This window comes from Furipterus horrens, unplaced genomic scaffold (assembly GCF_987537825.1).
Source record: "Furipterus horrens unplaced genomic scaffold, mFurHor1.1.pri manual_scaffold_4, whole genome shotgun sequence".
NCBI lineage: Eukaryota > Metazoa > Chordata > Mammalia > Chiroptera > Furipteridae > Furipterus > Furipterus horrens.
In genome coordinates, this window is record NW_028327174.1 from 22,317,427 (window position 1) to 22,330,642 (window position 13,216).

General features: G+C 46.6%; 1 protein-coding gene and 1 pseudogene across 2 annotated transcripts; one reads left to right on the forward strand and one right to left on the reverse strand.

Annotated features, from left to right (window-relative positions):
- Positions 1 to 478: 478 nt before the first annotated feature.
- Positions 479 to 12,958, reverse strand: C1R (complement C1r). 2 transcript variants are annotated; one of them, XM_090272799.1, is made up of 11 exons: positions 12,835 to 12,958; positions 11,884 to 12,112; positions 10,218 to 10,410; positions 9,751 to 9,897; positions 9,453 to 9,649; positions 9,041 to 9,188; positions 8,805 to 8,926; positions 6,716 to 6,794; positions 6,192 to 6,347; positions 2,003 to 2,077; positions 479 to 1,536 (listed from the first exon to the last, which is right to left on the reverse strand). In XM_090272799.1, coding segments are annotated over exons 1-11 (2,118 nt in total). In that variant the 5' UTR covers positions 12,837 to 12,958; the 3' UTR covers positions 479 to 766. The 2 variants fall into 2 exon arrangements, with proteins under 2 accessions (XP_090128925.1, XP_090128926.1); XM_090272800.1 differs by lacking the exon at positions 12,835 to 12,958 and adding an exon at positions 12,190 to 12,266.
- On the forward strand, positions 2,262 to 3,019 carry LOC150011299 (transmembrane protein 14C pseudogene; annotated as a pseudogene).
- Positions 12,959 to 13,216: the final 258 nt, after the last annotated feature.

The window sequence follows — 13,216 nt, forward strand, 5'->3', positions numbered from 1 at the left end:
CAGGCCTGTGTGTGTCAGCTCTTGTAAAGTTATTCAGACAAATCAAAGAAGAGTCAGTTTTGAAATAATGTCATGATAATGTTCTGTTAACACTTAAAATTTTCTAGTCTGAGTTTTGGGTCCTTCTCTGACCTTTAAATGTATCTTAAGGAACTTAAGTTATTTAGAAATATTGTTAATGATTCAACTTGGAAATAAAAATTTTACACCACTCCTCTCTTAAGAAATGTATAGTAATTGGAAGGCAAGCTGTTAAAAAAGCTGTTATATTTGCAACTACGTATGTGGGAAAATCAGGATTTTCTTCATGTTGTAGCATCAAAACAAAACACAGAAATATATGATCTACAACCGTAATTGTAAACATGTGCATAACTTAATTGTTCTCATTGCCTTCCTATGTAAAATATTTTAAATATGACCTTACTAGATATTTTTATATTGATTAATTATATTATGTTTAACTCATTTTACACACTGGAATTTCTCAAAACTTTATTTGGAAAGAGCTTTATACAATTATCCAATGGTATAAAAGTGGAAGAGGACAGTCTGGAATAAACCTTTTGCAATCCTTGGAGAAAAGAAAGGTGACCTTTAGGTTGTTTCAGATGAAGAACGTGGATGGAATTATAGAAGAGAATTTATTTCACACAATGTTTTTCTGCATCAGTGATTTTAATATGGATTCTCAGTGGTTATCAACAGCTAGTCAGATAATTTTTTACACACTGATCTCTGGATTCTGACCTAGTGAACTGTGGGCTCAGCCCTCCTCCTCCATTTCTTTCTTGATCCAGTCCACGTAGTTGAGTAATTTGGTGTAGAAGCCATACCCCTGGCTACACCCAATGCCCCAGGACACTATGCCCGTGGCCAGCCAGCGGTCATTGTTCTTATCCCTCACTGCAAAGACCCCTCCACTATCCCCCTGACAGGCATCCTGCTTTAGAGTCGGGTGCCCAGCACAGAACATGTTTTCAGAGAACACATCTTTACTCTTTTGACTCCGGAGCCAACTCTCACATGCCTCTCGCCTAGCTACAGGCAGACGGACATACCTGAGATGGTCAGCAAGCTTATCCTCTGTTATCCCAAAGCCACTGACATAGCCCATGAGACCCCTATCATAGAAGGTCTCATTGTCAGGCAGGCAGATGGGGAGGAGGTTGGGGCCCAAGGTGACTCTATTTTCCAGTTCCAGGAGGGCAATGTCTCCCTCAAAATTGTGGGCCTCATCCTTGCGGTAGTCTGGGTGGATGCTGACCCTGCGGACAGGATGGTTTCCTAGTTTCATGATATCATCCACATTTACATCACCCAGGAACACATCTATGCTGGCATTGGTTTGTGAGTTGTGGTCTTTGGGGTAGAGGGTGTGGGCAGCTGTGAGTATCCAGCGGTCACCCAGCAGGGCTCCACCCCCTCTCCCATGGATGTTGGTGAACACCTGCCAGGGGAAATTGCCCAACTCGGCATTTTTCCCTCCAATGATGCGCTGCTTCTCTACCACAGGTTTGATGGGTTTCCCACACACTGGAGAGGAGAGACAGCGAAGGCAAGGACAAGTCAGTTCCAGGTCCACCCCTTTTCCCTCCTGTGGTCAGTCAGTTTCCCTTTCATCCCCTTTTACTGCCTCTGGGCCCCTTTCTCTTTCTCCTCCCATTCTAAGAGCTCCATCTCTGGTTTATTGCCTGTTCTCCTTGTTCTTTATTTCTTCCTGTTTTTTTTTTTTTTTTTAGTTGTTGTTTTTATTCCTTGATTTCCTGTCTGCTCAGTGAAAATATTGGAATGTCAGGACCACATCCAGTTCTCTGCATCTCTCTCTCTCTCTCTTTCTCCTGGGACATCTCTTTTTTTCCCTTACTCCTCATGTCTATTTTCAACTTTAAACTGGAGTGTTTCCCCAATCGCTTTGCCTCCATTCTCCGTGCATGCTTTTTCTGGTGCTCTACAGGGTTACAAAGGTCACCAAGGATGGCTCTGGGGGGTTTCCACTCACCTGGAAGACACCGAGGAATCTTCTCTCCTTCCTGTTCATTCTTCCAAATGCCCTGTGCTGTGCAGGTATACATTCCTGAGGGGCGAAGGGGCTATGATCAGGTTGGGAAGTGGTGGGTAGGGAAACCGGGTTGTGGAGGTCAATGAGCACTGAATGTGTTGGGCAGGGGCAGAGGAGAATCAGAACCAGCATGGACAAGGGTCAAGGGAAAGGTTCACATATATAAGGGTGGAGTATCAAAAATGTAAAGACCCTCTTCGATCGGAGCTCGCCTGCAGGGAAGCGGCACGGTGGCGCAGGCCCGGGTGTAGTCTCCTGTCTAGACTGAGTGAAGGAGAACAATGCCGAAGGACTCTGACCCACTAGTGCCTTTACATTGAATTGGCTTTGGCTATGCAGCACTGGTTGCTTCTGGTGGGATCATTGGCTATGCAAAAGCAGGTAGCGTCCCATCGCTGGCTGCTGGGCTCCTCTTTGGTGGCTTAGCAGGCCTGGGTGCTTATCAGCTCTCTCAGGATCCAAGGAACATTTGGGTTTTCCTAGCTACATCTGGAACCTTGGCTGGCATTATGGGCATGAGATTCTACCACTCTGGAAAGTTTATGCCTGCAGGCTTAATTGCTGGTGCCAGTTTGCTGATGGTTGCCAAACTTGGAATTAGTGTGTTCAATAGACCCCATCAGTCATAGTCATGTTCCAGCTTGGACTCTTGAAGAATTTTAAAACTTCCACTACTTTTAGTATATTAAGAGAAATAAGTGCAGCATTTTCACATATGCTGACATTTTACTTAAAAAACAAACTGAACTTTCCAGAGAAAAATATCCGTCATTATTATTACAACCCTAAAGAGATGGGTAGCGTATAACATAAGAGTTTATTGTTATAATACCCTCGTATAATTTGATTCTTATATGTTGATGTTATTTCTTCTTTATGTATTTTTACAGAAAGTCTCAAAGGGTGAAATGTTAGGTGTCAACATTGGGGGCCATGAAACCCCTCACACCCTACATAGGAACATTATAAAAAAAAAAATCTTATGAGATTTGGGATATCTATTCTTTTGCCCATATTAGAGCACAGACCTACTTTGAAATTATGTTAAAGGAAATATCAATGGAAATAAAGTTTACTATAAAAAAAAAAATGTAAAGAGTGACTTCCGGCCAAGATGGAGGCTTAGACTAACACGCTCGGTCTCCCTCTACAACTAAGAAGGAATATAGCTACCTCAAAACAAAAGATAACTAGAAATTCCAGAGAATAAAACTACATGGAAGCCCAACATATAAAGTTATAAACCAGCAGTGCTCATCCGGACGGGTAGGAGGAGCGAGAAAACATGGTGCTGTCTGTGGTAGCAGTGGGGATAACGGCGGGACTGAGAGAAAAGCCAGAGGAGCAAGCCTGGCCGCAGTCGAGTCCCGGCAGCTCGCGATCCCAACGCTGGAGAGGGCCGACCCCCCATTGCCTTGGATGGAGAGGCCCAGAGGGCAGGGGGACGGATCCCGGTCTCTCAGAGGAGAATAATGGCAGGAATCCATCTTGGACCCCTGCTCTCACACAAAGCGCCACAGTGTGGCGAAAAAGGTCCCGATCGCTGCAGGTCACAGTTTGCTGATTGCTGCTGGTCACCAGACAGTGACGAGTGCATGGGGCTCCACCCCCTATAGCCTGCCCAGGAAGCAAAGCTAAACACAAATCTGTTAGAATGAAGCAGACAATGATAGAAATCCCAGTGACGCACGCAGCTCACCAGGCAGCAGATGCAAGACCTGACAGAGGAACAAATAGAAAACCTTTCTGAGGCTCAGTTCAGAGCTATAGTTATGAGGTGGCTTACAGAATTAACAAAAGATGTGGAACAAGACAGGGAAGGAACGAAAGCTACTCATATTGAAATGAACGAAAACACTTATGAGACAAGTGGTGAGGAAATAAAATCTAAAGATCAAGTCAACAAACCGGAACATAGGGAAGGAACAAACAGACAACCAGTGCAGAAAGAGGAAGCAAAAAGTAAGGAAAGTGAGGAGAAGATCAGAAACCTCTGGGACAGCTATAAGAGACCAAACATCCAGATTATAGGATTGCCAGAGGGCGAAGAAGAACTAGAAATTGAAAAATTATGTGAAAAAATAATGAAGCAGAACTTCAAACTTGGGGAAGGAAATAGACTTACAGGTACAGGAAGCACAGAGAGTTCCAGAAAAACTGGACCCAGGGAGAACCACACCAAGACACATTATAATCAAATTGTCAAAAATTAAAGATAAAGAGAGAATCTTAAAAGCAGCAAGAGAGAAGAAAAGAATCATGTACAAAGAGGTCCCAATTAGACTATCAGCTGATTTCTCAAAGGAGACCCTGCAGGCAAAAAGGGACTGGCAAGAAATATTCAAAGTAATGAAAATCCAAAACCTACAGCCACGAATACTCTATCCAGCGAAGCTGTCATTCAGAATAGAAGGGCAGAGAAAGTGCTTCCAGGGCAAAGTAAAACTGAAGGAGTTCATCAGATCCAAATCACTGTTATATGAGATGTTAAAGGGCCTTGTTTAGAAGAAGGAGGATCAAAACTATGAACATTAAAATGAAAACTGCATCACAACAACCAACAACAGAAGCTAGGGAATCGAAACAAAAGCAAACTAGGCAACAAGAGTGGGAAAAGAACTCTAGGTATGGGGAACATATTGAGGGGAGGTCAGCAGGGATGGGGAAGGCGGAAAGGGAGGGAGATGGTACAGGAATTAAGAAGCATAGTACAAGGGAGTGGAGTAGACAGGAAGAGGTTGAGAAGAACTATATGCACAACCAATGGACATGGACTAAAAGGGGGGGACAGCCGGAGGGAGGGGGGCCACCGGGTGGAGGGGAGCAGAAGGAAAAGTAATTGGGACAAATGTAACAGCATAATAAATAAAACATATTTTAAAAATATATAAAGAGGCTTTCTATATATATATATTTGTTTTAGTGTTACGTGAAAATACTAGAATACTTAACTGTATGTTTGATGTGATCCCTACTTATGAAATACAGAGAAACTGGGATGAGCATATCAAAATCTTATCAATGACTTGATATCTTGGTAGTGGGATTGTAGATAACAATGGTAGCTATATTTCTGATTGTTGACAATGTGCCATGCTTGTGGCTAAACACTTTATCTGAACAATCTTATTTAAGTGCCACGGTGACACTTGCAGGTATGCATTATTACCCTCCTTTTATAGATGAGGAAACTAATCTTAAATAATTTATACATGGTCACATAACTTCTATGTTCCAGAACCAAGATGCAAAGTAAGAGTTGCCCAACTTCAAAACCTAGCTTTTAAATAATACCATATATAGCCCATATATAAGACTTTTTTCCTTTTTTTGCATATTTCAAACCAGAAAGTATATGATTTCTTTTATTTAAAGAAAAATTTAAAGATATCCACAGATGAAGTTGAGAGTCATTTAGTAAAATTAAATGCAAGATGTCACAACATAGCAGCCTGAGGGGGTATGTGGGGAGAATGTTGGGAGAAGTCCCACTGATACCGCTGTAGTGGTCGTGTTGGTGATGGTAGTAATGGTGGTGATGGTGTGGTGTTGGTAGTGATGATTGTAGTGATAGTGTGGTGGTAGTGGTATTGGTGTTTATGGTGGTGATGGTTGTGATAATGGTGGTGGTGGTGGTGGGGATGATGATGGTGATAGGGGTGTGTGGTGGGGAGTGGGGGGTGGCGGCAGCAGGGGGGTGATGTTAGTTGAAGAGGGTGGTAAGGGTGGCGGTGATTGCAGTGGTGGTGATGGTGGTAGAGCTGATGGTGGGGTGGTGATGGTGATGATGGTAGTAGAGGTGAGGGTGGGGTGGTGTTAATATAGAGGGTGGCAAGGGTGATGAGGGGTGATGATGATGGTGGTGGTAGTGGTGACTGCAGTGGTGGTGATGGTGATGGAGGTGGTAGTGGTGAGAGGGAGCTATTAATGAGATTTTAGTCTTTCCTTATCACTCAGGTGCTTCCTTCTTTAAGCCTGCTAGGCTCCTCTTGGCACTGTACTTTAGGTCCCTGAAGCCAGTGTCTTGGGAAGATACCTTGATATGTATTCCTTAGGGATTCTATTAAAAGAATCTCAGATGTCTTGAGAAGACAGAAGGGGAAAAACTGCCATTTGCGTGGGTCCCTACCTTGCTCAGACTCACTGCTACCATCTCTGGTCTTCATCTTGTAATACGGCTCATGGCAGTAGTACTGGATACGGGCCTGGTAGGTGTTCACTCCCTTTGTGGTGGTATAATTGAAATTCCCGTTACGTAGGCTTCGGGGCTGCCCACAGTCCTTGACTGGGAGAGAACACAGGGCCATGTGAGAGTTGACAATGATGGTGGGAACTTCAGTGGAAGGAATGTGAGTTGCCTACCCACAGAACAGGCTGAGAACCTTAAGAGAAATATGGTCAGTGGGGGACACTTGTGATGGGTGGGCACTGGATGGACTGAAATTCCGTTCTGGGTAGAGACCATCAATCCTGCTGAGATGAGGGCTACCTGGTTCTTGCAATGAGTCATAGAATTCAAAGAACAAGTCAAGGGGAGGGTCTTTTGGGGAGAGGCTTACTTCTAGACTCCCCCTCTTCCCCTTTCAGCCTAGGTCCCTAAGGCTGGGGGGTGGGAGGTCCCTAGGGGCAGATACATCCTGAGTTGTAACTTACTCTTGCACCTGGGCATGGCGCGATGCCATGTGCCATCATCCTGGCAGACAGCTGTGAAGGAGAGCAGTACCTGGTTGTCCTGTTTGAGCAGAGGTAGAGATGCCATTAGTACAAGGAGGCACTGCATCTCCCTTCCTGCTCTTTCCCACACAGCCAGGAGTGCAAAGACAGCTCTCAATCCATGAGACCTCAGCACCCCTGTATATGTGGCTCTTTTGTCCTCCTCCCTTGCCAGTCCTCTCAGACCAGAGTTATACATGGGAACTCTGAGTTGCACAGGAGAAAGACAGAGTCAGGCCTAATTGTCAGACCCAATAATCCTCTCTCTAGACTCTTGCCTGTTTTTTTTGCTGAGGTCTAGTTGAACCCTACAATTTTATTTATTTATTCACTTCATTTAAATTTTTTTCTATTATAGTTAATATTTAATATTATTTTATATTAGTTTCAGGTGTATAGCATAGTGCTTAAACAATGATATAATTTATAAAGTGATCCCCCTGATAATTCAAGAACCCATCTGGCACCCTGCATAGTTATTACAATATTATTGACCATATTCCCTGCGTAGTATACATCCCTGTGACTCTGTTATAATCACCAACTTGTACTCCTTAATCCCTTCATCTTTTCCATCCAGCCCCCAACACTTCTCTCAATTTTAAATTCGTTTTGACCCCTGCAATTTTAAATTAAGACAATAACAAGCCTTGTTCTGTGTTTTCTGCATTGAATCAGAAGATTTTTCCCTGTGGAGTTCCCTGCATCACTTATTCAGTCCTAGACTGGAGTTTTCTTAAGGGTCAGGGCCTTTCCTAAAATACTTGTGCATCCCAGTCACTTTCCTGGGTGCCTACAATGCTGACGTGTTAAGTGCTGTTGCAGGTGAGCAGATAGCAGGGATGATGCAGGAAAATGGCACCCTCGGAAATGAAAAGCATTTGGACAATGTAAGTGCATTTTATTAACACCAACAACCATCCTAGAGCATTAGCCCTGGGAAAGTTCACAAGAGAATGTGTGTGAGAACTAGGATGTCTGAGTGAAATATTAATAATATGAAATATACTGTGTGGCTTGCTTTAAATTCTGTGATGTGAATGATATAAATGCCAAGGTTAGGGTGGACATAGCAAAGGAGAGGGAAGGTTGTAACCAGAGCAAAGAGTATGTCCAGTCTTCTGGGCCCAGGACACCCACTCCTCACGACATAGCTGGAGGCATTCTGCAGTAAAGAGCAATTTATCTGGCTAACTTAGTTTGATGCAACAGTCAAAGGTAAGCTTCATGAAGGCTGTGTGAAGATGTGTGCTTCTTTTTACTGTCCTCTGGCATCTAGAACACTGCCTGATACTCAGTAAACACTTGACGTATTTGTTGAATGAATTAACTGCTACTTAAGGACCTACCAAAAGTTGCTTCTCTGATTCTGATTAGGCACTCCAAGTGGATCTATTGAACAAAGATGGGATCTCTAGTCCCAGGTCCCTGGCCAGGGTTAACTTCAATTTTTTGTTTTTCAAAATAGCACTTTAGTTTACCAGCCTTTATGAGGTTGGCCAGTGGATAAAACCACAACCTTCCTTGAGTCTGTAAAGGACAGGATGGTGGGACCAGGGTGAGAGCACCAATGTGCATAAAAGAGCCCTGGAGCAAGAGGGAGGAGATTTGGTCCAGGTCTCTGATGTATAAAATCATTGTGATGTCAAGCGAGTCCACTTCCACTCCACTTTCACTCCTGCCTTTTCAATTCCTAATTCTACAGTGAGTTTATTAGACTGGGTCAGTAGTTCTTGAACTTGGTTGTATATTAAAGCCACCTGGGTAGTTTTAGGTAATCCTGATGCCCAGTCTGCACTTCAGATTAATGGAATCAGTCTCTAGCAGGGGACACAGACATCAATATTTCTTAAACTCTAAGAGTTTCCAATGTGCAGTCAAGTTTGAGAACTGGTAGACCAGGTGACCCTTCCAGCTCTAATTATCTGTGATCCCACCTGGGATTGGGCCTAAATCTGCTGTGGGTTTATCCATCTGAATTGCTCCTGGAATGCTGGGCCAGCTCTCTCCCTTAGCCCTGGGCTCTTACCTCCACCAGCTGGTAGCCTTGTTTGCAGGTGGCAATGAAGTAGTCACGAAACTGGTATTGAGACTGCAGGTTCTGGATGATGGTGAACTCATCTAGGGTTTTGGGCTGGGGGCACTTGATGACTGTGGTGGAGATCAGAGGACATGTTTATTTCAGAGCCACTTGCCTTCTATCTCCCTACCTGATCCTGCCCTATTGCGGGCCAGTGAGGGAGGCAGGCCCCCAGGCAACCTTACTTGAAGTGGTATAGTGCAGCTTCCAGCCTCGACTGTCCCCTGACTCATCTGTGAAGAACAGCAGATCCACCGAATTGCTGCTGGTGTCAAGGTCAGCGGGTCTTTGCTTCCCACAGAACTCGCCAATGTTCCTTCCATGGGTATAGATCTGGTGGGGGAGGATGGAGGGTCATCTCTCCAATGCAGACATTTTCCCACAGGGCCAGGGTTATGGTGGTGGTAATCTTGCTTTGTGTATGTTTTCACTTGGAGGGGAAAAGGGATCCCCAGGACCCACTTCCAGTTGTGTAGGAGCTTGCCCAGCCCATGTGTGATGTTGGACATTCTTGTCCCAATTGGCCAGAGGATGAGAAGAACCAAGTGGGAACGGGAAAGAGAGGGAGGGGTCTCTCTGGGGGTGGGATGGCTGTACCTGTAGCTGATCATAGGGGCAGTGTACTTGCTGGTGGTCATCGATTTCAAAAGGCTCTAGGAACTTGAGGTGGATGGTGTAGCCCCGCTCAACCTGGATGCTGTAGTTGCAGCGCAGGTCAGGGGGGTAGGGCTGGGGGTACTCCAGGCTGGACACATAGCCTGATGGCTCTGTGTACAGCTCGCTGCTGCACTCGACTGTGAGAACAGAGCCGGGAGGGGGTCACCAGGAGATTCTCCAGCTGGCCCAGAGAGCCCTTGTTCAGCCTCTGCCTCCCTCCCTCACCACTCAACCTCACCCTGGCAGGAATATCCGTCCTTCTGAAGCTCATAGCCTGGACGGCAGGAACAGAAGTAGCCACCAACGTAGTTGTGACAGAGGTGTTGGCACGGGGGCTGGGGATTCTCCTCAACTGTGTTTCTCTGGGAAGCACATTCATCAAGGTCTGGAAGAGATTCCGGAAGGAAGGATTAAATTCCTGCCAGGGGACTTCTGTGGTGGTGTTGGTCTCAGAGTGGTCACTCACCAGAGGCCACAAGACCAAGTCAGCTCCTGACCACCTGGACCTCCAGGCCTTTCTAATGCTTTCTGGGAACTACCACTAGGGACAGAACCCATGTTGGCCTGCCTCTTCTGGAAAAAGCTCTCTTGAGGTGAAAAATAAGGAAGGCCAGGCATTCTGCTTCTTTCGATTCAAGATTCCCTTTTTCCAGTCCCCATTCAATATGACTGAGGTCCAGAAAAGGGCACCGAGGGACCACTCACCCACAGCTTGGTAGTAGGCCAGGAAGCCCTTATAGAACATGATGGTGCCATTCTCCTCATTGGAGAAGTCTGTGTGGAAGGTCAGCAGCATCTTGTTTCCTTCGGATATAAATTCCTTCTTTCCTGGGGGATTGCCCAGTGGAGAACCCAGCTGCCCACAGAACCTTCCCAGGGTTTTCTTATCAGCAGAAATCTGGTGCAGGAAGGACAAGGAGTAGGAGGAAGGGCTGTTGAGACCTGTGCCATGTGGAAGGTCAGTGGAGGTCCTCCTTCTCTCACCCCAAAGAGTGAATCATGACCTACTTCTGCAATAGCCCCCAGCTGGTCTCTACCTGCTGGGCTCTAGCTTTTGCCAAATTCCCCGGGTGACTTTCATCTGTCTATCTGAGTCTCCCACTGGCTAACTCTTTTCATGTCTTCCTGTGCCCATTCCCAGTTTATGTTCCCCCAGCATGTTTCAGACTTCTCTTCATTCCCACTGCATCCCATGCCTGTCTTCCACTGGAATCCTGATTGTCTCCGCCCAGCCTTTATCTTTCCATCATTCCTAGAGCCTGGACTCATCTGCCCTAATTTCTATCTTGTTATTCCACCTCACCTTATTCAAACCATTCACATCCAGCCATGTCTTCTGACTCAGAGGCGGATTTAATGGCGGGCGCACCTGGTGGGCGCCCTGGGCCCCAACTTCTGAAGGACCCCGCAAAACCCCAACTTTACACTTTTTTCTAATGACACCAAGTTTGGTTTCATTACTATGCTGCATAAAATATGGTTAACATGTATTTTTATTTCTCCTGTCTCTCTTTTTTAAGGGGCCCAATATTTTCTTCTGTGCCCGGGGCCTCAACCGACGTTAATCCGCCTCTGCTCCTGATACACGTAGCTGAATGTGAGCCTCTGGGCCCTGCCAGCCTTGGCATTGGCAAGCATCACCCTGCTTCCCTTATTTCTTGCTTCGTTAACCCATCCAAAGCAGTTGTCCTTGGCTCAACTCCATTCTTTACCTTCCCTGCCACCAAGACCCCTCCCCGCAGCACTGCAAACTTCTCCAGACTCTGGACGACGAAGATGTATCATTTTCACGTTATTCTCTTGAAACCTTCTGGAAATGGTGTCTATTGGATGTGAGTAGGTTCCACATGAATTCTGGGCCTAGAGTCTCATCTTTACTGGATGTTGAAAGATGGGACTGGGAGGGTACCCTTGGTTATTAGGGAGGTGAGGGGACTGAGCCCAATGTCCTGAGCTACTACCACACACATTTCTCTTCCCAGTGTTTCTGTGTTCCGGATAGGGCAGGCAGTCATGGTGACTGATATTCTCCATGGAAGCAGGGAGACTGAGTCACAGTGCTTTCTCACACTCCCAGCAAGAAAACAGATGGAAAAGACTTTTCTGACTACTATAGATAGTAAATTTCTTGAGAGTGGGGACTGTACCTTCCCTCCTCTGTGTTTCTCCCCTCTCACTGAAGGCCTCTAAAACCTGTGGACACCGTTCATGGCATCATCTGACTCCCAGAACTCCACTCGGCCATCCGTTCTTACAGTGCTGGGGCTGTGGCCATGGATGGAGAGTGCTACCCACGGTGGTTAGAGCACACGGCCTCAGGTTCCAGCCCCCTGCCCAGCTCTCCCTCTGCCCTCCCGACCTGACCTCCTACCTTGACATAGTCATAGAAACAGCCTTCAGAAGGCTCCAGGTCAAAGTGCCAGAAGACGAGCTTCACCCTGTATCCCGTGGGGACCGTGATCACAGTGGTTGTCTCAAAGTTGTTGGGGTAAGGCTTGGGGTACAGAGGAGAGGTCACCTCCCCAAAGAGCTCCTGAGGGGTGGGGACGGAGCCTCCCACCTTGCAGAATAGGACTGATACCAGGAGGTATAAAAGCCACCTGCCAAAAAGAAAGAGGGTGTCTTGTCTGGAGGGCTGTTTGGGCAGTGACTGGGGTGGGGGATGGGTTGGCCATACCGTTGGGCATTTTCCTCTCTGCCCATTCTAGACCTCACAGATGTTCCAGGTAGGTGTGGGTGGAGTGGGGAGACCGGTCCCTGCAGCTGCTGCGCTGTGTTCCTCCCCAGGGCAGTGTCCAGTCCAGAGGTCGTCACACTGCCTTCACCTCTCTCTCCATCCCCTGCCCTTGCCCTGTGTTATCACTCCCCTCCCACTCCTGGAATAGGTTGGCTTGGGACCAGCTAATTGAGGGTGAAGGTTTCCAGTCATGGTTCTCTAAAAGGGCTCCAAAAGGCGCAGCAAAGGCGTCTGGGAGAAACTGCCTGCGGAGTATAGAGTGGTGCACAGAGGGCACCTCTCCTGGGCAGAGTGAGACCCCCCATCTCAATGCTCGCCTGCTGTGAGCTGGAAGGAAGAGGGGATGTGGCCATCACCTCATATGTCTAAGGTCTCCTTCTGTCCTCAGGAGGAGGGATTGGGGGCTATGTGTTTGAGTGTGTGCATGCGAGTGCACATTGGAATAGATAAGGGATATGGCGGGGGGCGGGGGCGGAGGCTGTTCTAGTCTCTCTGAATAAACTTGGGGACAGGGTTGCCTCCCACACCCAGGATTCTCTCCTCTGGTTTCTCCCTCCATCCTCGGTCCCCATCAACCTTACTCACATTTCTCAAGTCCTGATTTTGTATCCTGGACTCTCCTGATAGCGTCTTCATCCACTTTATGTAGAGGGAGAAAGTGGTCATGCAGAGGAGGGAAGGGGGAGGGAGCGACTGACTGTGGAGGGGGAAGGGGGACCTTTCCCGGAGGAATGTTGCAGGGAATGAACTATTTGCATAAACAAAACTGGAAAAAAAAAGTTTCCAGTTTAATTTAGTTTTGGTTTTGAATTCCCTGATGGTGTTGCCACCTGCTGGCCTACATGGGAACGGGTCAGTTTTTAGGAACAGGAAAGCCTTCTGCTAGCAGCACAGACTTCTTGTTTTCTCAATCTGATCTGCATTCTCCCTTCCTTTGGGGTCCTTCCTAGGGCTGCTGCTGTGTTTA

Excerpts from the sequence above, each read along its gene's own strand:
- C1R (XM_090272800.1), bottom strand. The coding sequence starts at position 12,215 with ATGGGCAGAGAGGAAAATGCCCAACG. Across the intron at positions 12,113-12,189 it reads AGAGAGGAAAATGCCCAACG|GTGGCTTTTATACCTCCTGG; the intron begins GTATGGCCAACC and ends TCTTTTTGGCAG. Across the intron at positions 9,898-10,217 it reads GGCCTACTACCAAGCTGTGG|ACCTTGATGAATGTGCTTCC; the intron begins GTGAGTGGTCCC and ends AATCTCTTCCAG.